A 24,993-nucleotide genomic window follows, 5' to 3' on the forward strand; every position below is an offset into this window, starting at 1 on the left:
TGTGTATATAAAAAATGATCCAGGGCTTCATGTTTTGCATCCAGTGACATTACAAAATCATACAAAATATGTTATTATTTTGTAGTTTTAGGGGCATGTAGGGTAAAATAGGGAAAATATCTTTCATATATGTGCATGATAACTGTTAGCTTCTAATTGCACCTAAAACTAATTTCAACGTTCCCTAGCAGTATTTGTTTTTCATAAATACATTTTAAATCTCATTTTTTCATGAAAATAGGACAAAATGGGGCAAATTGGACAACTTCCGAAAATGATTCTGGTGATAAAAGATCTAGCGCTTTTTGTTTATGCCAAACAAATCAACTTCAAGTCAGTAACATTAAAAATCCATTCATAATTAGGAAAAAATGTGAATATCCGACAGTTGTTGGGACATATGGGGCAAAATAAGCATTTAAAATAATCTTTCATGTATTCTAATGATTCCAATTAACTTCCAATTACACCTGCATCTATTTACAGTGATCTACAGTCGTGTTAGTTGTTTGAAAGTACATTTAGATTTTCTTTTTGTATGAAAATTGGGCAAAATGGGGCAAAATGGAGCACTTCCCGTGCCGTGCGGTGAATAAAAATAGCACCAATCGATTTCTCGGAATTTTTTACGTCAGAAATGGTCAACTACTCGTACCGAATCCAGCGGCGTTAAAAGATCCGTTTTTTGGGTCGATTTTTCCCACTGTGCAATGGGTAGCGAATGGGCTTAGATAACGGGCCACATCATCCTAGCGCCCAGTAGAGCACCCTGGAGTTTTAACCGCGGGATAGATAGAGCCTTTAGTGGCGCCACCTTCGCCTTAGCCATCACGAGAACACAGTAGATTTGATTCCCAATCTCTGTCCGGCGGCGTACGCGTCCTCGCTTGCATAGGTAAATATGTGGAGTTGAAGCTCACCGATGTCAGTCGTAGAAAATCCAGGAAAATATTGCCATTTTGCTTGAATTTCTGCTGAAACTACCTCGTCCCAGCCTGTCTGCGTCCTCCAAACATTCTGTATGATGACCCGTCCATGAATCAGAAAGTGGGACATCAGTCCCAGAGAATCGAATATGATCATGACACATCGTAGAAGGTTGCGTTTTGTTGGCATCACGTCACCTACACTTGCGTCCACCACGAACGTAAACTGGGCATCGCTTGGCACCCAGGACATCCCAAGAACTCGCTCAACAATCTTCTCTTTGGTGGCCTCAATCTGCTTCGAATCCTGCAAGCCAGGGTCTCCGACCCGTCGAAGAACCGTGACAGATCTAGAGAGCCAGTTTCTGATAGTGAAACCTCCGTTAGCGTGAACTTGTTTCACCTCCAGCGCGACTTCGATGGCTTCTTCCTCACTGTCGAAGCCACGTTTGTATCACGCTGCTCTATATTATTGTAAAATTAATCATTGTTGGAATCGAACTCTTTATGCATTATTTGGATACCTTAACGTAAGTAAATTTCCTAAACAAAGTGTAAAATGAATTACAAAATAAACATGTTATTACAGCTTGAAAAGACCAAAAAACGGCTTTGACGAGGTGGATCCGAATCATCTTTCTTCGATCCAACATTTCTGAAGAAGTCTCTTAAGGAATTTCTGGTGGAGTCCTTAGAGAAAAGTATGAAGAAATTCTTGAAAAATCCTTGGAATCCAGGAGAAATTCCAGGAGGAATCACTGGTAGAATCCTTAGCGGAATCCCTGGAGGAATTCATAGTGGAATTTCTGGAGAAATCTCTGGAGGAATCCATAGAGGAATACCTGAAGTAGAAAATCAAGGATAAATTTCTGGAGCAAACCCTGAAGGTATTCCCGGATGAATCCCTGGAAAATTCCTGGTGGATTTCCTGAAGAAATTCCTGAAATTATTTCTGAAGGAATCCTTCGAGGGTTCCCTAGATAAATTCCTGGAGGAATTACTGTTGAAATTTCCGAAGGGAATTCCTTAATCAGTTCCTGGAGGAATTCTTGAAGAAATACCTGGGGCAGTTCCTGAAGGAATTCTTGGTGGAATTCCTGTAGGAATCCTAGTAGAAACTCCTGTAGAAACTATGAAATAATTCCTGTATAAATTCGGGGAAGAATTTCTGAAATAATACCTGGCGAAATTCCTAGATCAATTCCGAAGGTATTTCCCGAAGGAATTTCCGAAGGAATTCCTGGGGTAATTCCTGGTGCAATTTTCAATGATATTGGAGGATCCCCTGAATAAAATCCTGGAGAAATGCCTCGAGGAATTCCTGGAGGAACTCTTGGAGGAATGCCTGGAAGTACCACTGCAGAAATTTCTGAAGCTATTCCTGAAGGAATCTCTATTATTGGAGGATTTCCTTGAAGAATCACTGGACCTCTTTCAGGAGGAATCCCTGGAGGAGTTTCTGGTGGAAGAATCTTGCATAGCATAGCATACCGACCGTACACATCCTGGGGAGGCTGTCAATAGAGACGTTTAACGCGCCAGAAATGTTGCCTGAGACTTGATAAACCATTCATTGAACGATCTCTTTGTTCGATACCTGGCCAGGTCCTTACGATCAGCGGGGATGGAAAGGAAATGTTGATTAGATATCTACTCAGAATATGTCCAACAACTTGGCCCACTTCATAGATATCTGGAGTTGCAAGTTGGATGGGGTTTTATGGGATGCTTTCCTTGGCAATTGTTATAATTTTTGTTCAAACATTTACCTGGTTGCCGCTGAAAGAGTAAACATTAGTAGTATAAATGACAATCTTCATGATATGGTAAATTGTATTAGACAGAATACTGGAATGTAGCTGATAAATGAATATAGATAGCCACCATCCTTGCTTGAATCTTGCAGTATATGTAGTTTCAAGGAGCAACTTCTGGAGGAGTCTCTAGAGAAATCGCTTGAGGAATTCCCAGAGGAATCCTGGAAGAGTTCCTGGTGGAATATTTGGAAGGACGAATTCCTGAAGAAGTTCAAGAAGCAATTCCTGAGGGAAATCCAGGACGTGTTTCTGAAGAAATGCTTTGAGGAAGTACCAAAGAAATCGGTGAAATTCCTGAGGAATTCCTAAAAGAGTACGTAAGGGGTCGTTCATAAACCACGTAGACCTTTAGAACTGGGTTGGACATCGTCCTGATGATGGGTGACAACAAACCCGAAACCGGTCGTTAAAAAAGGTAAATTTATATCCTTTTTTCGTTATTTGTAAGAACAAAAAGTGTTATGTCCTGTTTCCGCGTCGTGTCGTGTGATTATGTTCCTTTTGTACCCAGATCGCTTAAAGATTTTCAACAGTTTTCAAAAGCATACAACTTTTTCTCGAGCGTTGGATCACTTTGCGGTCCAGAGCGTTAATGATTAATCATAAATTAAATCATGATTAATGATTAATGCTTAAGATTAATCAAAATCATTAATCATAATCACAAAAAAATCTCATTTAATCATTAATCATTAATCTTAATCACACTGTTTTGGAAATCTAATCATTAATCAGTAATCATAATCATAAGAAAAAATATTAATCAATCATTAATCATTCATCACGAAAAATGATTCATCATATAAAATATTTAATCCAATTTAAATTGGTTCAAATGCTGTTCTAAATAATATAATTTATAATGTTTTTTTCAAAAATCTCTCGGACAGAGTTACCTTTTACTTTTGAAACTTCAAAAACATGTAAAACAATAAATATATTTTAATCATTTCCAGTTTTTCGTGATTGATTAATCATGATTAATCATGATTTTTAATCAATGAGCCATTTTTAATCATTAATCATAATCAATAATCACAGCTAAAACCAATTTTAATCATTAATCATAATCATTAATCATCCTAAAAATCGAATTAATCATTAATCATAATCAATAATCACCAAAATTTGAATTTTAATCATCAATGATTAATCATGATTAAAATTTTTGTTAATCATGAACGCTCTGTTGCGGTCATTGTCAATGTTTATCGACACTTCCTACATGATCAGTTACATGATTCTAAAAAAAAATTAGCTCCTCATAAAAAAAATGTTAAAAAAGTTAGTTTTACCACACAAAATCTCTCACAAATTTCAATCACAATGCTCGAGCCGGAGGCGCAACTAATCGCACACTTGACACTGAAGGTGATTGAAAAAAACCCAGATTAATCCACGTAGTGGTGATAGTGCCTTTCTCGACAAATATGTACTCATGATCTTTCCGTCGACGTTAGCCAAAATGTTCCTGAATCACTTTATATAGAAAAGCACAATTTTAACTTCCAATTCGATTCGATTTGGGAAGCTTATTGATGGTACATATTCCGATGTTATGTTAAACAGCAAACCAGAGCTAAAAAATATCAGATCTCTCCTCAGTTGACTGCTTGACCACTTTAACCCTAAACGTACATTGGGATCATTATGACCCCATTCCATTCACTACAGCAGCGGGGTGAGCGTCAGCTAATGCATGAAGAAGGTTAAGTTTATTCACAATCACAGATCAGTTTGTGATCTTCGACACAGTTTTTTTTTTTTGCACACTTTAGGCTATATTTTATTGTTAGCACAATTAATGTTAAATTTGACCTCTTTACGAAAAAAAATTTCCATTCAAATTTTAATCGCAATGAGAAGAGCGAGGGCTCAACCAGCCGCACGCAAATTGTTAGCATTAGTTTTAGAAGCAAAAGGAGACTAAAAATTGAAAATACTTTATTCGGTGTTGATGCGATCAAATTATAATTTTTCCATAAAGCGTTGATCCATTCTACTATATATTAACACCGCAGGAATCTGAAACCCGATTCTTTTTTTTTTGCACGGGTCGTTATTTTGCTATAACTCAGTCAATTTTGAAACGATTCTAATGAAATTTTGTACACTGATCGTGCCTACATGGGTACAAAATTTCATGAGAATTTGTTGAAAATTGACTGAGTTACAGCAAAAACCAGACCCGTGCAAAAAAAAAAGAATCGGATGTGGTGTGATTTGATGAGATCGCTTTAATCACGATTTTGTTCTCTAGTATATATGAAGACTTTGACCATTTCTTCACTTATAATCTTACCCAACTTTCATAGGCTATCAAAAAAGCTACGATTTTGTTCACTTTTATAATTCTGCTATTTGATGAGCAGCTTGCATGCGTTTTGTTCAATTTTACGTTTGACCACTTCCGGCGGGACACCAGGAATCGATTCCGGTTGTGTCACATATGGGCTGATACTATGTCAACTATTCATCGGGTTACCTAAAAAGCCGAATATTAATGTGATCTGAGGCTATTTTTTGAAAAAGCCGCGATTTTATGTGTCGCATGTATGATTTTGGTTCACTTCTTTTTAATCACTTCCGATGGAACACCCGCAATCGATTCCGAAATACTGTTACTAGTTCTAGATGTGGCCTGAGACTATTTTCTTGTTGACCGTTCATCAGATTATCAATAACGCCGCTATGGTTTGGTTCCCTTCTATATTTTACCACTTCCGACGGGTTACTCGTCTCGTCACCAGTTCTGGAACACTACCGGTTCTCCCAAATATGGTCTGAGATTATTCACTGGCTAATTGTTTATCATGTTACTGAATAAGTCATTGATATGCAGCATGTATTGGTTCACTTTTACAATTGACCATTTCTGACGGGACACCTGGAATCAGTTCCGTATCACACTGATATGGCATGCGTCTATTTTCTTGCAACTGTTCATCATGTTACCTAAAAAGTCACGATACCACAATGCATCGGTTTGGTTACACTTCCGGCCCGGAACCGGTTTCAGAACACTACCTGTAGTTTCTTAAATAGTCTGAGCCTATTTGCTTGCTAACGTTTATAAGGTTATTATCAAAAAAGCCGCGCTTTGCTGTGTCGCATGCATGTGTTTGGTTCAATTTTATATTTGGTCGCTTTTAGAGGGAAACCCGGAGCTAGTTTCGGCACTACTGGCAGTCCCTAATGCGGTCTTAGTCTACTTCCTTGATAAGCGGTCATCAAGTTGTCGGAAAAGTCGTGATTTGATGTGCCGCATGCATAAGTTTTGATAAATTTATATACGGCCACCTCCGGCGGGGCACCCGGAACCGGTTCCGAAACAGTACCGGTTCAAATATGACCTGAATATTTTTTTTATGCCAACCTTTCATTATCAAAAAAGCCGCGCTTTGATATGTCGCATGCATGGATTTGGTTCACTTTTATATTTGGCCACTTCCGGCGGGACACCAGGAACCGGTTCCGGAAGACTACTGTTCATCAGGTTATCGAAATTGCCGCGATTTGATGTGTCGCATGCATAGTTTTGGATCACTTTTATATTTAGCCACTTCCAACGGGACATCCGGAACCGGTTCCGGAACACCACCGGTTCAGATATGGACTGAGACTGTTTTCTTGCTAACTGTTCATCATTTTATCGAAAATGCCGTTGTTTGATGTGTCGCATGCATGGGTTTGAATCACTTTTATATTTGGCCACTTCCAGCGGGACATCCGGAACCGGGTCAGTAACACTACCGGTTCAGATATGGTCTGAGACTGTGTTCTTGTTAACTGTTTATCAGGTTATCGAAAATGCCGCAGTTTGATGTATCGCATGTATGTGTTTGTTACATTTTTATGTATGGCCCCTTCCAAGGGTACCAGTCCGGAACACCTAAATGGCCATAACTTCGGAACGGCTGGACCGATCCAAACCATTTTCAATAGGAAACAATGGGACCAGATTCCGCGTCGAATGAACCGTCAGTCATTAACATCTGTTGAGGTTCACTGTCAAAAAGTAATTTTTGAGTTTTTTTGTACACATACACACATACACACACACACATACACACACACAGACATCACCTCAATTCGTCGAGCTGAGTTGATTGGTATATGTGACTCGACCCTCCGGGCCTTCTATCAAAAAGTCATTTTTGGAGTGAACATATAGCCTTTCCAGTACACTTAGTGTACGAGAAAGGCAAAAATTGTTCCAAAAAAACATATCGAAAATTTTGACTCAGTCTGAGCTCATGCTCATGCTCATAGATAAACCCGTTTGATTCAATAATATTAGTTCACAGGCATACAGATATTTTCCCGCCAACAACTTACCCCAATAGTCATCAACAAAAATTTAAACATAACTCTTTATACCGCAGGCCATTAAGATTGAAAAGTGCCAGATAAAATCTAGCACCACAAATCAGACGTCTTCGCTGGGAGGGGCAGCTGCTCGATCGAAACACCATAAACTATTATAAAAGAAAAAAAAAAGAATGCCAATTGCGTGTATAAATGGTTCAACTTATCCAGCCAGATAGAACAATTTACGCCGCCAACCCAGGGAGCATTCCATTTGTCAGCGGAGCTATTTTAATGGTCGCCAGCCTGCTGATGCGATGAAACTCCACAGAGGACGCACAGGAAAAGCAAGGTGCTTACTCTAATAATGTCCTTGTTGGTATTTTCAATCGGCAACTCGACTGGTGGGATGATGCGAGGGGACACACCCATCGCAGGTCCCATCGTTAGGTTCCTATCGAAATAGCATCAGCTTCAGCATGCTAAGAGATCGCGTTGCCGACAAGCGCACAAACTGGTCCAAAACTAGTGGAGGTGACAATAAAAGTCAGCCGCCCCCCTCTGTTTTCAGTTCTGGGGTTGTGGCGCTGTAAATTTTATCGTTCAATATTTTCTAGATTTTTTTTTGCGTAGACTTGGACAGTGGGTAGTGGAATGGCGAAGAACCGGTGGCATGATGGGATGGAGCGATTAAAACCCCACGGTTGATTAATTGGGGGTGCGATCGAAAGTGCTGATTTTATGATAATGTTTAATGCTTGTGTCGGATCGAAGTTATCGGATAATAAAACTGTGCAATCGATCGTTACCCGGATAAATTGAGGGTATTTATTCTGGTATAAAACGATGTGGATATGTACGTCTAGATTGCAACCCCAAACTCGCGGCGAAGAGGTTCAATTCAGTTGGGCAGCCGAGTTCTTCGCTTTGTTCTTGTTGCTCAGATACATGTTGAAGTAGAAGTAATATTTTTGTTTCTCCGGGTCGGACGCACCTGGGTCCTTGTTATTATCGGCACATGCCTTCACGATCACTTCACACTTCTGCTTGGGACAAACCGGGCATCCATGAAGGGCATCTGCATGAGGTTCCTCAGTACTTGGGATGTCCTGATCGCACTTGAAGTGAAACGTTATCGGATAGGCGTTCATTCGCGACCCGAAGCTTATGTACTTCACGTCCAGCGGACCATGAACATCAAACACGTTCAACAGAGGCTTCCGATCGTTGTCATCCAGAGTGATCGTGATGTTACCCTCTTTCAAGATCCGGAACCTTATCATAAACTTATCACCCGGGAATAGCTTATCCTTCGGACTGTGATAAGCCTGCATCTTGATCGTCTCCCTGTAGATAACCGTATAGACATTACCCAGCCGAATCTCGTACGTTCTGGCAAAGTCCGGATACTCAAACGATCGATCATTGTTCGAAAGCAGCATCGCGATCTCCTCCTCGAAGTTCCGAACCTCAATGTACATGTAGAAATCGATCGGGACGTCCTCCGATCGCTGGTTTCCAATCTCGTCCAGCGCCCAGTACTGATCGTAAGTCCCCGTTATATCCGTGTGCTGAAGACAGTTCGATGGCACTTCAATTCAACCGAGAAAAGTGAAACAAACCCAGCTTAGTTTCCGCTCAATAAGGATTAAAAGAGAACGTCAACCCAAATTACCATCAACGACGGCCTCAGCCAAACCACCGAAAATCGCCAAACAAATGACCACCATTAATCTGCCTAACGGCATCCGCGGAGATTTTGGCCACGACCACGACACCATTTTTTGACACTGCTTGCGGATTTCTTCGACATTCGCATGTGACGACAAACCGGGAACTAGAACTTTAAGCTGAATTGAGCCGAGGCGCTATATGATAGAGTCTCAATGTCGACCGAGTTTTCTTATCAGTGTTTTATTACGTACTCGACGACGACGAGAACAGAATGCGCGGAACAAGTCAAAGCGAGATCGTGTATGGAGTCCGCTGGGGACCGATTTATCGCATATCGGGGAAAGAGACTGCGAATTTCGTCCGTGCTTCTAAGTCTGAACTATGTTCGCTGGGAGCAAATCTAAGATTTATGATACTCTAGCCTCTGTGACATTACTGAGTCACAAGAAAGCGTTGGCGACTGTGCGTAGGAATGTGGTCTACATTAGGATAGGAAACATTCGGCTGGAAATACACATCGTGTTTTATACAAATGAAGATATCAATCATTGGGGCTAATGAATGCTAATGTGGTAGAAGCATTCTAATCCTTCTTTCGAAATTCCCTTTCGCTAATAGACATCATCAATCTATTTTCTGTTCCACAAAAAAGCAACAGGTTGTTCGTCAGCGAAAGGTCAAATAAATATCACATATTTTACAAATTGTGGGACAGATATTCAAAAACAAACTGTCGAAATGTCACAAAAGACCCGAAAAATCGTACATTTTCCCGGGAAACTTCTGGAAGAATGCCCAGAAAACTTGTGGAGAAATTTGTGGAGAAATTTTTGAGGAACTTCGGGAAAACATCCATTGAATCTCAGAAGAATTCCGAAGGAGGAATTCCAGGAGATATTCCAGGAGGAATTCTCGAGGAACTCCTGGAAAAAATCCGAGGAATTCCTGAAGAAATTTCCGAGGAACTACTGGAAGAAATTTCCAAGAAATTCCTGGAAGAACTTTCGAGAAACTCCTGGAGGAAATCCCAGGGAACTTGTCACCACTCCGCAGAGGGCGCATGAGACTTGGAGACAAATTTGAGTAGAATAGAATGGTTTCTACGAGTATTGGTCCCCCGACCCATATACTTGACTCGTAGCATAGAAACAGGTTCGAAAAAAAGCGGAACCATCGCTGAAAAAGAGAATAATCGAGCCATCCCAGATCAAAAGAGGAATTCCCGCCTCATATAATAAAGTGGAGTGATCAAATAGTGTTTACTTACATTTATTGATGAACTAAACCTAGGGTTCTGTGGGAGTGATGATAGTGTGGTTGTGTATCCCACGGCGTCTGCAAATCGTCCAGGCCTGTCCGGACAGATTGGGGGGAAAGACTACCAGCGCCATGCCGGCCACCCCACTGCTTCGCACGCCATTGACGACACCACCACTCGATATCACCACCTTCACCATGAAACATGCTGGTATCAAAGAAAGGCCTGAAGTAGGCATTGAATCTGCTCATTAGTTGGAGCCATGGTATGTATGCTTTAAAATGCTGTTAAAGCTGCGCTTCTGCGCTATGGCTTACCGATCTCAAACTTCTACTTTTCTACTCCATTATTGGGAGTAACACTAGAGCCATTGCTATTACGAAACAATCACTTTTCACTGCGCTCTAAAGGAAATAAAAAAGGTAAGAGCTACACTTCTCACACAATGAGCCTCGCTGACTTACATCGGTCAGACCATCCAAACACAATTGTAGATAGAATTCTTCATTCCGGGTATCACGTATCACACTGTCTGCTTGACGAATAACCGATAACTGATGGTGGAATGTAGCATTGGCATTGCATTTATCGATCTTGATCGGTTGACCTTGTGAGTGGTTCACGATCATTAGGCACTCATGATAACGGGAGATCATCATGAGTCTCTTGTAAGAGAATAAGCGTACCCTTCTTAGGGTTCCTAATACCGGTGATCAGGGTCTTTATGGCAATGTTGATAATGATCTAGGGTGATATAATTGGGTGGTGTTTCTGAGGTGATATCGGGTACATTAATTAGGCAAAAGCAGCTTGCGCCCAGCGGAGCATCCAAAAGGCATGCGGCGCGATTGACCGACAATTGGTAACGATCAATCCGTAGACATTGTAATGTTGTTGCTGTTGTTAAGTGTGGTGAATTTACACGGAATAGATTGACCAAAACCCCTGTTTTGATTGGCGAGGCTTAGAGCAGCATTTGAGACTCATTAGGCGAAGACTATGATTCTCACCACAGCCATCAAGACAGATGAGCAGGTTACAAACTCTTGAAAGTTTTTCGGAGGAACTGCAGGGAGGAATTTCCGTAGAACTTGTTGAGGAATTCTCGAAAAACTTCGGGATGATTTCTCGTGGAACTCTTGGAGGAATTTCAGAAGAACTGCCGGGAGGGATGCCCGAGGAGCTCCAGGAGGAATTCCTCAGAATCTCCCGAAGGATTTCTCGTGGAACTCTTGGAGGAATTTCCGAGGATCTAAACGAAGTCCCGTGGAACTACTGGAAGAATTCCCATCAATCTCTTGGAGGAATTCCCAAGGAGGTCATGGAGAAATTCTGGTGAAACACCTGCAAGAAATTCCGCAAAACTTCTAGAAGATTTTTTGCGGAACTTCTGGATAAATTCCTGGGGAGCTTCTGAAGGACTTCCCGTGAAAATTCTAAAGAAATTCCTTATGGACGGACTTCTGGAGACATTTCGGAGGAACTCCAAAAGGAATTTCCGGGGAACTGCCGGGAGGAATTTGCATAGGAATTCCTGGAAAATTTTCCGAGGAACTCATGGAGAAATTCCCGGATAACTTCTAGAGGAATTCCTGTGAAATATCTGGAGAAATTTCCTAGGAACTCCTGCAAGAATTTACGAGGAAATTCAGAGAGACTCCTGAAAAAATGTCCGAGGAACTCCTGTAGAAATTTCCGAGAAACAGCCAATACGGTAAGAAACTTCAAGGACAGAGAAGATCAATCGGACTTTACAGGTCATCGTATTGTCTATCAGTGTAAGAGAATTGAGAAAAAGATTGAAAATTTGGGAAACCCAAGCTCCTCTGGTCAAGTATATCATAAAACCCAATAGCACGATGAAGACTAATGGAGTCATTATTGCATTTAATGCCTATATTGCCCATTTTACTGGTATTTTGCCAGATTTGCTGGTATGTCTGAAACATACTGGAAAAACTTGTAATTAGAAGGCATGAAATGTTGCTAATTACAAAATGAGAGATCATACTAATTTTTATGGAGAGATGATACTAATTAGACACCAGCAAAACAAACTGCCTGGTGGCTAGGTATGCGGAGTGCGAGAGTAAGTCTCGGCTTCATAAAAATAATTTGCTCTCACTTGTAGTTAGTGGGCACAAACAGGAGTGTGTTGTGGATTGGCATCTAAGCCGAAAGAGAGATGAGTTTGTGAAATAGGAGTGTTCACGGTGCGGTTTCGGAGTCAGTTTGGCTTTCTATTCCGCAGAATCATTACTTGTTCTGTGGCTTAGTTGGTTAAAGCGCCGGTCTAGCGAATACGGAGTCGTGGGTTTGGATCCCACCAGAACGCGATTTTTTTCACAAATTTCATCTCTCAATTTGTCAATTAGCAACATTTTATGCCTTCTTATTACAAGTTTTTCCAGTATCATTATTGAATGGTCACGAAAATACAAAAAAAAAACTTACCAAGAAAGTTTAGACGACAAAAAACATCAAGAACGAAAATGAACGCATGATTTGATTTGAATTGCGAAGAATTTGGCCGACTTTGGGAACGTTCAAAAATTACGTCCAACATTTGGGGGAGGGGGGGGGGTTTCTAGAAAAGTGTGACAGTACGTGTATCGGGTATACAAAATTACGTGACAGACGGGGGAGGGGGGGTCTAGAAATCCCGAAAAACGATGGACGTAATATTTGAATCTTCCCTTTCCGAATAAACACTTACGATCCATAACGGTGCTCCATTTACCGTTATTATAAAATAAAATATACCATCAAAACCTGAAACGCCATTCTCTTTATTTATCTATCCCACACCTCTGGGCAAATTTTTAAAATCATCGTTGGGCGAAATTTTGAGTTACGCCCTTTTAAAGGGCCTAACCTCTAAAAAATCGTGTTTGCTATAGAATAACACCACATTTCATAACAGAATCATGATTTAAGGGCATCAATAACATAAATTATCATGAATAATATTGAAATTTGATAGTATGCACCCATATAAATATTAGAGAGTGTATTTTCGATCAAAATTGGTCATTACGTCAATATACGGTAGGTTTACTTAGGGCCTATAGAAAACAAACATTTCATCGGTGTAACAATTCAATTAAAAGTATATTGTATTGTGATTCCATATGTCTATAGATATTCCACGGTGTGTCTGGTGGAAAACATTATTTTAAAAAAATCGGTATCGCTAAAATACCCACCAAACGAAAGCTAAGGGTCCCACCTTTCATTTGAGACTTAAATGAGAAAGTTCTATCGGCGGGTCTAGAACAATTTTTTTTTTTGAAATAGTGTGATATTTTTTGTATTTTCTCGGAGTTCTAAGTAATAACGAAAAAAACAGTTTGTGAATTGCCAACATGGCTTTCCGTCGAAAGATTTTTTATATGATGTTAATGACACTTCCCACAAAAGCATAGTAGTCCCATGGTCATAAAAAAAACAGTAAATAGTAGTCGGTTTCGTGATTATAGGCAGTAATGCTTAAAAATCGTAATAGTTTCAAGCAGGTGGATATGATGAGTTCAAATTTCAATTTACATGTGTACCGCATCATGCTCTAATACTCGTAATTATCATTAAATCACCGTGTTCATCCTTATAGAATTCATTTGACAAAACTTTCAATTATTTAAAGAATTTTATTATTTTCTCTATTGAGCATGAGCATGAGCATGAGCATGAGATGACCGTACAATTCGTAGTTGCTACTCCGTTACTGACCAGAACAGTCAACATTGCACAGGGAACCTAATGGATGGGGCCTGGGTGTAGCTTTCCATCCTCAATGTGCAATTTTGAAGGTTCAAAACTTTATATTGTCAGTACCGGCGCCGGCCACGTCCTTACGGTCATCGGGGAAGGGAAGGAATGTTGGTGTGACATCCGTTGCTACTAGAGACCGTGTGTACCTCCGCATCCCCACGGTTGTCACAGGAAGGAAGTTTGTTAGAAGGAAAGGAAGGGATAGAAAGTTACATAGATCTGGATTCACATTGGTAAGTGATGTGAGCTATGCAACCCTTGATATGATTTAGTCTTCCGCCAGCCGGCTGTCGGAAGAATACAATAATGTTATTGTATGTTTGTGTATTAAATTTAATTATATACCGGGTATGAATAATTTTTAAACCACGCTTATGTCGGATCAACTCGTAATAACACACGTTTTAAGCTTATCGTTTCTCAGTCAGAAAATAAACTGTATGCAATTTCGTTTAGTGTTACTTGCCAATGCTGAAAAACCGAAACCCGCGCCGTAGCTTTACGAGAAAACTGGACAACTAAACAACTAGAATCGTTGCTTTTGAGTTTCATCTATGTTCTTGTATTACTTTTTTCGCGTTCCCGTGTTAATTAGATTACGGATAATAAAACCGTTGTACATATGTATTAACCGCGAATGTTCGCAACGCGTAATATAAATTGAAGGTGTGATGAACAAAAATACATTATCGTAAATGTTCGAAAAATAAATCGAAATTATGGAACTAGGCACGAATAAATCGACGCGGAGAACGTGGTTCACTTGTCACTGTATCGTACGGTAATCTTGACCTATCTAAGGAAATTGATTGATTGATTTGTCTTTGGAGATACTACGCCGTTTTGATCGCTGATTGCCTGCTTGTAAATCTGAAATAGAAAAAAGTATTAAATTGTGATACGTTCTCCACTGTTATATTTTAGTAAATTGTTATTTATATATAGGTTAAATTTACCTCCATCCCTCTGAAACAAACGGTATATTAGCAGTGAAAAATAAATAGAATAAAAAATAAATAAATAAATAGTGTAAAAAGTACACCAAATCTTGATCCTGGAATGTTCCTGCATTTAAATAAACCAGGCTGGAAAATAGCAAGATCAAAACTTAAAATGGTAGATCTTACACCGTAACGCACCATTCCAAGGTGATCTACCCACGTTACGGGTTAAAGAATTTTATTATTTTCTCTATTGAGCATAGACAAACAGACGTAACACTCTTCAATAGGGCTTGGCACATGCATTTATCGATGAATTCAATTTCGTTTGATTTCCGCGATTCTTTCACCAGAGGTGCTGATGTTCGATCGCTTTGGTGTTTGAAAGTGTACACGTTGCTGAATGATACAAACGAAACTTACAGGGGACATGTATAAAAGTGTGCGTGTTAGGCAAACATCAAATCGCATCCCATCATGGCCGACAGTGTCTCGCGCGGTTCTACCAATAGATGGATGCGTGTTCATGAAAAAGACAGCAAAAAAAATAATGAATTTTCTCAAAGAGATACGTCTTCTTGTCTGTGATATGAGGGATTGGCTGTGTGTTCCAAATACCATGAATTGGCTAAAACTGCAAACTGAACATGTTATTGATACTTTTACTTTATAAACAAGTTCTACAAATCTTTATGCACAAAACATTGCCAATTTATTTGACTAAGCTGTTTTAAGTGAAAAACATCCTTAAGGCCACGATGTTAGATGCTAAGATACTACAATTAATTACAAGACGACATACACTTTCCAGAATCCTAAGATGACCGCAACTCGATATTTTCTGGAATCATATCTTTAAAACGCGTGTATTTCTAATGGGGCAGGTGGGTCACGACACATAATTTGAGAAAGGCGGTCCTACAATAACGAAGCAAAACTTAAATAAAAATTTCGTTGATTTATTTAGTTTTTCGGTAAAATAGGTACTTTTTCATAATATCTAATTGTTATCCGAGATTTTTTGTTCTCAAGGCCGTCATTAACATAATCGTCATCATTGAAAAATCTAAAGCGGTTTTCTCGTCCAATACTGATATTTTCGTATCAAAAATGTATTTACTGTAATGCTGCAGGAGAATGGAGTACAGTGATTACATTTTCAATGCAAACATGAAATCTCCCTTTTGCATCTTTAGCAGAACTGCAACGAGCACTATCTTTTTGCATCATCGGTAGTAGTGCTAGGTCTGCCGCGTTTGCTCTTAAATTAAGAAGGAACTGTAGTTCTTGCAGCACTACATATTTCGCAATTACAGCAAATATCGATACTCTGCGTAGAAGATTCAAATTATATTTATACTTAAAGAGAGTAATTCTAAAGGGTATGATCTCATCATTGAACGAATAAACATTAAATGAGTAATTGCGATATATTATTGTGGGATAATACCAACTTCTATATCTGGTATATTTCAGAAAAAGTTGATCAATAATCTCAATAACCTGTAAATACAAATAACAACAAATTGGGACTTTTCTATTTTATTCTGGCTCAGCCATATAAAACAAATATGTAAATCTGTGAATATCAACTACCTTCGATGATATTGATGGTTGCAGAAAAAGCTTCTTCGAACACAGCACGCACACCTTGGTACGGTTTTGATCGTGACTTTATGATTTCATGTCATATTTGTTTCTCTAAAAGTTTGGAGCAAAGCTATGTTGAATTTGGATTTCTTTTATTTTTTATGATTCAATACCAAATGCTATACCACTCAGCACTCCTTCAAATTAGCGAAAAATGTTAATTGCTTATACAAGTACCAGAACGTATACCGGCCTATAATGGAACGTGGTCATTTCATCCGAGCTACTTTGTTGATCGTTATATTTTTATTGGTGGCCTACTACGACTGTAAAACTTTTCGAGCATTTGGCACTGTCGATAAAAACGAGGAGAATGGCAGTCGAAAAAACTTCTTCTACATGTTAATAAGGAGAAGATGGTTAACATATATACCTAGATATTGGTAAAATTCTATTACAACTCCCTTAAATATTTTTTTACACTTGTCTAGGCAACATTTTGTATGGAAAATTTTTAATATGTTTTTACCCGTTTACTCTATTAATATGATACGTTACTAATGAGCGACTTCATACGAGCCCACTCAAGGTTGAAAGGAAGAAAATGCAAGTTAGGCACATTCCACGCGTTACGTTTTGTGCGAGAATCAAACTTTTGCTTCCAAAAATTGATATGTTGTCATATACATACCAACCAGCTTATCAAACGATCAGATTTGGGTAGAAGATTCAGTTTATTCTTTCTAATTGGGAATTGGACCTTTGTACTTCGAAAGAAAACAAGAAATACAGCGTAACAAGACACCATCGAAAAAAATAACGAGTTTTGACCGAACGCCAAGAAATTTGCTACTTTCTAGAAGCAATTTTCAAAATTTCAGGTACTATTGGAAGAATATAGGTAATTATCTTCATTTTGGTGCAAAAAGAATCAAAATCGACAGCAGGAGCCCGGAAATATCGTTCAATGAAGTTCAAAAACCCCTATGTAGAAGTGCGTGGAATGTGTCCTCATAGTAAAAAATTTTTGAAAAAAAAAATTGTTCTAGGACCGCCGATAGAACTTTCTTGTTTTAGCCTCAAATGAAAGGGGGGACCTTCAGCTTTCGTCTGATGGGTGTTTTAACGATACCGATTTTTTTTTAAATAATTTTGTTCTACCAGACAAACCGTGATTCATATTAGGGTAAAAGCACTAGGTAATGGACCTCCAATTGAACTGGAAAAGGAACAACAGCCACACATAAACGTGCTCGTGCTCATCATTCTACCATGAACAGTGAAGATAAGTGAAAACAGCACAAAGGCAACCAGTTCGATATAGCAAAATTATCAAAATTTGAAGAAAAAAAATGAGCCTAAAAACTGTTTTTGTAATTACGTTGTGAAAAGTTGAACATTTCAGTTGGCTGAAGTATGCTGAAATGGCCTACTTTTCACCCCTAATGCAAGTGTGCCGAAAAGTACTACTTTTCGGCACTCTTAAGAGTGCTGAAAAGTAGCACTTTTCGGCACTTTTGCTCGAACGCACTTTTTACTTACCACCATGCCTTCCGTAGATTCAGCCTCTGCTTCTACATCTACTGAGCAGCTTGAATCCGAATCAGGACGATTGCAATTCGGATTCGAACTACAAATCAAGTGTAGGTAGAGGCAGCTGCTGAATCTGCTTTTGCTTTTGCCCGCGCACAACTGTTTGACAACGGGAGCTCGATCGTTGGTGACGCCTACTACACCAGAGCCTACCTGATCACACGAAAAACTACGCCGACACGCATGAGCGCGCGCACGTGGTTCCTACTGATACATGTTTGTGTAGCTAGATGGGTGTTTTTCGTTATTACAAAAAACTTTGTATGCAACTCGTTGCAAAACTCGATTTTTTCAGCACTCGTCGTATTTATCCAACTCGGCAAGCCTCGTTGGATAAATGTACGACTCGTGTTGAAAAAATCATCATTTTGCAACTTGTTGCATAAATAACTATTTTCAACTTCTACCCTGATAAAAATTTGTTATTAATAATGCTTGTAACGCATCGTAGATGCATTACAAATGTTGCAGCGTTGTTTGGAGTGACGTTGCTAAGAAAGTTAATGTCAGTCCATAGTACACTCTTTTTCCTGGGTTGGGACAGAGGAGTGTCCCCCTCATGTTCGGGCTCGGATACTTAAAAGTTGAGCAACCTGGTGTCATAGCTAAGTTACGTGACTACCACGCCGAGGACCTGGGATCGAATCCCGTGTACAAATTGCGTCACGCTTTTAGGGTGAAGGGGGGGGGGGGGGGGGGGGGGTTTGCAGAGCGTGGTGACCAGTATAGACTAATTTCAAGACCTCGATGTACCAAAGAAAACCATTAAATTTTGTGTGTCCAGTCCGGTATCCAATAATATCCATAACCGTGTATTTTTTACGTGTAAATTGCCTTTTGTGTAAATTATATTTAGCGTGTTACACCGATCTGACAGAAAAAGGACTAAAAATAGATTACGTAACGGGGTACTGAGGATTGTACACAATCTACGAACTAGACTGCGGAAAAAATGCGACCATGACATGACGCCGCTGATACCAGCGTGCACTAGCTCCAGTGGCACAGTGTGCAAAAAAAGTGCTTACCTTTACAGTTGCAAATTCATGATCTGATATACAATGTTGAATTCGGAATTACAAGAATACGAGAGGAGCTAGACGTTTGATGTCAAAGAAAGAATTGAAGAAAGGAACAGTGGCCTCAAATTTTCATAAGAGAAAATTCAAATTCATTACGCATTTTGCAAAGATAATTTACAAAAGCAAACACTACTTTTTGCTTATTTGCTTTAGAAAACTAAGTTATTTAACTAAACCAATAGATTCGAAGATCTTTTATGGTAGAAAATTTAATAATCTTTCGAATGAGGTTTAAAAAGCTGCGTTAAGCTTGCCCATTTTCAAGTTATAGCCACATTGCCTCAAAGTCAAAAACATATAAAGTTCAATCACTACAGTGTATCAAACAATTGTCCGTTCAGCAATTTTTTTGTCAAAATAATTGTTGTGGTGGAGGCGATTCAATCGTAGCACAGCTTTTTAAAGCAGATCAAACACAGCGTATATGAGGATCAGCTTAAACTATAAATAGGTTTATTTAGTAATAATTCAGATAATTTGTCTGTATATTTTCTTACAATTCACAGTGCTTCTCTCCACACACTATTTACGGTTAAAATCTTCTAGATTAACTTAATTTATTTGCTAAACAAGTATAACTTTCGGACGAGCAATTCAATTGCTCGACAGCTTCTGCGATTCACCTATTGTTATTCGTTCTGTCGCTTGTATAGGGAAACCATCAGTAGATACCGCGCCAACAATAATTTTTCATTCAAATGTTAATAACTTTTTATGCGTCAATCAGAAACGCTGAAATTTTGATCAATCATGAATCATATATTAGAGCTCCATTGGTAAAATTTTGAGCGAGATCGAATAAGTTTTCTGAAAGTTTTAGAACTTTTAGTAAAACTTATAAGATTTTTGAACACATTTTTAAAACAATATATCTCAATTTGCACTTGATGATTTTTTAAATTTTTTTTTTGTTTTACATCTTATATCTAAGGCTTTCATATGCACCTATGTTTGGGGTTTTATATTCACTACAAAAAATATGAAAAATGTCTTATATAGTTGACGATGTTTAAAAATTTAGCATATTTTGCACATATAGTCTGCCAAACGTTTTCCACCAATAAAAGTGCATTATCTGAACGAAAAATCCATGGGACCTACTCTTCGTATGTAGTTTAGTAGGTCCTGTATAAAAATATTACATTAGGAAAGTTTAAAAAAGTTGAAAACACTTAGCAATTTTATTGATCAAAATATGATAAATTTCCAAATGACACTCTAAACATATACATATTTTTCATATTTTTGTAGTGAATATAAAACCTTAAACTAAGCTGCGTATGAAACCTTAGCTGTAACACAAAAAAAATTGAAAAAGTTTCATCAAGTACATATTGAGATATATTCTTTTAAAAATGTGTTCAAAAATCTTATAAGTTTTACTAAAAGTTCTATAACTTTCAGAAAACTTATTCGATCTCACTCTAAATTTTTCCAATGGAGCTTTAATATATGGGTTAAATTGGTCCCAATTTCAGCGTTTTTGATTGACGTATGAAAAAGTTATAAACATTTTAATGAAAAATTATTTCGACCAAAAAATTGCTGTACGGACAATTGTTTGATACACTGTAGGTAACGGTTGAGATTTGACCATATGCGTCGAAATTTTGTTTTCACCATTTATGATTCTCTATCACACCTTAAAAAGTTTGCATTCACGAACCTAACACCCTGTATAGTCTGACGTGCTAACGTTCGTGAGATTTTCAGAAAAGCCGCGCTTTGCTGTGTCACATGCATAGGTTTGGTTCAGTTTTATATTTGGCCGGAACTGATTCCGGCACTACCGGCAGTCCGTAATGTGGTCTTAGCCTACTTCCTTGATAACCAGTCATCAGGTTATCGGAAAACCCGTTTTTTGTTGTATCGCATGCATGGGATTAACACTCTTTTATATTAGGCCATCTCCGGTGGGACACCCGGAAACGGTTTCGGAACTAGACCGGGTCAGGTATGGTCTGAGACTGTTTTCATGCTAACCGTTCGTCAGGTTGTCGAAAAAGCCGCTGTTTGATGTGTCGCATGCATGGGTTTGGTTCACTTTCATAGAAGGCCATTTCCGGGGAGACATCCGGAACTGATTCCGGAATACAACCGGCAGTCCCCAATGTGGTCAGAGCCTACTTCCTTAATAACCAGCCATCAGGATATAGGAAAAGCCGTGATTTGATGTGTCGCATGCATGGGTTTAGTTCTCTTTTATATTTGGCCACTTCAGCCTGGACATCTGGAACCGGTTCCGGAACACTTCCGGTTCAGATATGGTCTGATACAATTTTTCTGCTAACCGTTCATCAGGTTACCGAAAATGCCGGTGTTTGATGTGTCGCATGAATGGGTTGTGTTCAATTTTATATTTGGCCACTTCCGGTGGGACACCCAGAACCGGTTCCGGAACACTTCCGGTTCAGATATGGTCTGAGACTATTTTTCTGCTTACTGTTCATCAGATAATAGCAAATGCCGTAGTTTGATGGGTCGCATGCATGGGTTTGTTGCATTTTCATGTCTGCCCCCTTCCATGGGTACTGGTCCGGAACACCTAAATGGCCATAACTCCGGAACGGATGGACCGATCCGAACCAATTTCAATAGGAAACAATGGGACCATATTCCGCGCCGAATGAACCGTCGGTCAATAAAATCGGTTGAGGTTTACTGCCAAAAAGTGATGTGAGTTTTTTTGTACACACACATACACACACACATACATACACACACACAGACATCACCTCAATTCGTCAAGCTGAGTCGATTGGTATAAGTGACTCGACCCTCCGGACCTTCTATCAAAAAGTCATTTTTGGAGTGAACATATAGCTTTTCCAGTACACTTAAAGTACGAGAAAGGCAAAAACATGGAGCATATTCATGTTGACTACAGTTTGTTTTATAGTCTTTTATTATTGAGATTTGTGTCGCCATAGATAGCAGTATAATACACACCAAACGCTTTCAGCAATATTTTGCTGAATTTTGCCGAGCTGAAGGGTCCAGCAAAATTTTTTGCTGAACTTTCAGCAAAGTTTGCTGAATTTCAGCAAAACGTTACTGATGATCAGCAGAGTTTACTGAACAAATCAGCAAATTTTGCTGAATTTCAGCAAATTTATTGCTGAAACTTTCAGCTCGGCAAAATTCAGCAAAATTTTGCTGAAACCCTCAATCGATTTTTTGGTGTGTACGTACACAATACGGTTAGTTATTAAAAAAACGATGTATGGATGAATTTAATCTTGTAATTTTATCTGGAAGTTTTCCGAATAACATTGGGGTCGTACACGCATACCAAAGTCCTGAGCGAGCTGTGACCTTATTATTGATTCTACGCTAGTACATTGTTATACAAAATTTCAGGTAAAACAAGAATGAACAAGTGTTCCATACATTTATTTTTGCCACGATGTTTCTGAAGCAAGTTAACAGCAAGAGAATGTAACTGATTGCAAATGAATGATCCAATCTTGCTTAAATCCGCTCTTAAGGCGAAACTGGAAGCATTTCCTCATTTTTTGGTTTTGGATTTTTTATTAAATCAAGCCAAACATGTCTAAAGGTCCTATCTGCAGAAGAGAGGCTCTCTTTGGTTGCCCTCTCTTTGGTGAATATCTCAGCTGTTCATTTGAATCATGATTAGGGGCTGTCCATAAACCACGTGGTCATGAGGGGGGGGGGGGGGGGGGTTCAGCCAATGACCATTTTGTATGGACAAATAAATTTTTTTGTATGGACTAATGACCACGCGGGGGGGGGGGGGGGGGGGTTGAAAAGTCCCAAAAAAATGACCACGTGGTTTATGGACAGCCCCTTATCTCCTTGCATAGAACGATGGTCAAATCTATCGTCTTTTGATTTGTACTGCAAAAGTAGTTGAAATGTGTACCATTACATTGCATTAATTGAAAGAGAAAGGGAATAAAGAGAGCCTCTCAAATGCAGATAGGACCTATTGAAATGTTCGGCCTGAAATAACGAGGCAATATTTTCAAAATCGGTTTTCGTGCACATGTAGAGTATGGATCAAGGTATCTTCTGAATTTTTTATGTAGTGGAAAATGTTTTTCGTTTTTGCAGAAACCATTTTTGAATGGAATTTCACAAACAAATGTTTTTTGCAAAAATGGAAAACATTTTCCACCTAAAAAAAAAATCAGAAGATACCTTGATTCATACTCTACATGCGTACGAAAACCGATTTTGAAAATATTGCTTCGTTATTTTATTAAAAATCAAAAACCAAAAAAATGAGGAAATGCTTCCAGTTTTGCCTTAATTCGAATGGTGCTTTTTTACGTGAAATTATCGATCGTCAACGACCTTTGTCTCTAAATTAATCAAATTGATTATCAATATTCGCATAATTTTGTTCACCACTTTCACAACCACTATGTTTTCCTTTGTCACACAAACCGCCGAGACACAAACAAATTAAACAAAACGAGAAGCGGACCCACATCTCTGCTCAACTTTCAAAGTGAACGAAAGAACGAGCTCTCCATTCGGGCTCCAGCCAAGCGGAAAAAGGTGAGTTCATTGACTAGTGTGTAAACAAAACAGAACACACGCGCAGCCCCATAAACAATGTTAGGCGTTTCTGGCTGGTCCCATACGTCCATAGGGAGTATGACCCTAGACGCTCTCTCGGGGTAAAATGTTTTTTTTTTCTGTCAATAGGGCTCTTAAATTAATGACGAAATTCGTTTTTTTTTTTTGAATAATGTGATCAAGTATAGTATTGTGATCGCAAAAGTAGTTTTCCCCTGTTTTCCCCAGCTCAAAAAATGAAAGAATAAGAAACTCAAAATAAGTAAAATGGTTAACAATTCCAGCTTCACATTTGCAGTAATCCTTGACGTGATGAAATTCGACATTTTTTGAGCTGGGGATTCAAAACGTTCCTATCTGACGTACATGGTAACAAAAACTCACTCAAATCATAAGTTTAAAGCTACGGGTGATACTAAGGATCGAAAATTTAAAAAAATATATTGTTCCAACCATTATCAATTAAAATATCGAAAAAATGAGTAAATATGTTATCTTAGACCAGTGGTGCTCATCCTGCGGCCCTCCAAGCCTTTAGATGCGGCCCGCGGAGTACTTTAAGACGAATCGAAATTTTTGAACGATTATTTGAAATAACTCGTTAAATTTATAAGGAAATTAAACAAAAAAAAATCTGATCAATTTTCACAGTGTAAAACACAAATTAAATGATAAATAAACAAAAAGAACAATCCGTTCTGGTAAGATTCGAAATCGCAACTCTGAAATATTTCGGCATTTCAGCTAAGTCACGAAGTCAGCTTATAGTTATTTATAAGTGGTATGAATCAAATAAAAGTTTGATAAAAATGTAATCTCGAATCATTTAAAAATTAGTTGCAGTTTTTAAGCGCAGTCAATGCAACGCTGAGCAAATATTTCACATTTCGCCTTTCCGAAGAACTTAAAAACACAAAGCACGAAGTTTTTGACATAATTCTCAACAAACCTCATCTTGGTTGCCAATATTGTTTAATTTTCACTGTTTGTTTAAATTTCTATTATAAGACTCACACATTTTCGAAACAAAACTTACGAATTCAATTTGAATTGTCCAAGCGAAACTCCTGAGTAAACTTAAAGAAAAAAATCTCAAGTGAGATACATAAAGCGTCTCTTTTGCCCTTTTGGAGAAACTTTTGGATATATTTTTGGAGAAACTCCAAGAAACATTATTGGAGAAAAATTTTAAGCAACTCTAAGCGAAATATGTGGAGAAACTCAAATCATCCTGGAGAAAAAAATCCTGAAGAAATTCAATGAGAAAGTTGTAGCGATACTGCATGGAAATTATAGGAGCATCTCCTAGAAAAATGTTCTGGTGCCACTCTAACAGAAATTTCTTAAACAATTTTAGAATGAATTTCTCGAGCAACAAAAATAGAATTTTCAGAAGTAACTACAAACAAGATTCCAGGACCAACTGCATTAAGACACAAAAGATGCCTAGTACGCCTGAGGAAAATTTGAACAATAACTTATGCA

General features: G+C 38.6%; 2 protein-coding genes across 2 annotated transcripts in view; both read right to left on the reverse strand.

Moving 5' to 3' along the window:
* The window catches only part of LOC109397909 (uncharacterized), a 318,606-nt gene that overhangs the window by 35,493 nt on the left and 258,120 nt on the right, over nucleotides 1-24,993 (reverse strand). The window lies entirely within an intron of this gene.
* Nucleotides 7,835-8,936, reverse strand: LOC109397911 (uncharacterized). The gene is made up of 2 exons (XM_019670250.3): nucleotides 8,727-8,936; nucleotides 7,835-8,642 (listed from the first exon to the last, which is right to left on the reverse strand). The coding sequence occupies exons 1-2, from the start codon at nucleotides 8,830-8,832 to the stop codon at nucleotides 7,948-7,950; spliced, it is 801 nt and encodes a 266-aa protein (XP_019525795.2). The 5' UTR covers nucleotides 8,833-8,936; the 3' UTR covers nucleotides 7,835-7,947.

Source organism: Aedes albopictus, chromosome 1 (assembly GCF_035046485.1).
Source record: "Aedes albopictus strain Foshan chromosome 1, AalbF5, whole genome shotgun sequence".
In the NCBI taxonomy this organism is placed as follows: domain Eukaryota; kingdom Metazoa; phylum Arthropoda; class Insecta; order Diptera; family Culicidae; genus Aedes; species Aedes albopictus.

Coding starts and splice junctions, on each gene's coding strand:
- LOC109397911 (XM_019670250.3), bottom strand. CDS start 8,832: ATGGTGTCGTGGTCGTGGCCAAAATCTCCGCGGATGCCGTTAGGCAGA. Junction 8,643..8,726: donor GGCTGAGGCCGTCGTTGATG/GTAATTTGGGTT, acceptor GTTGAATTGAAG/TGCCATCGAACTGTCTTCAG.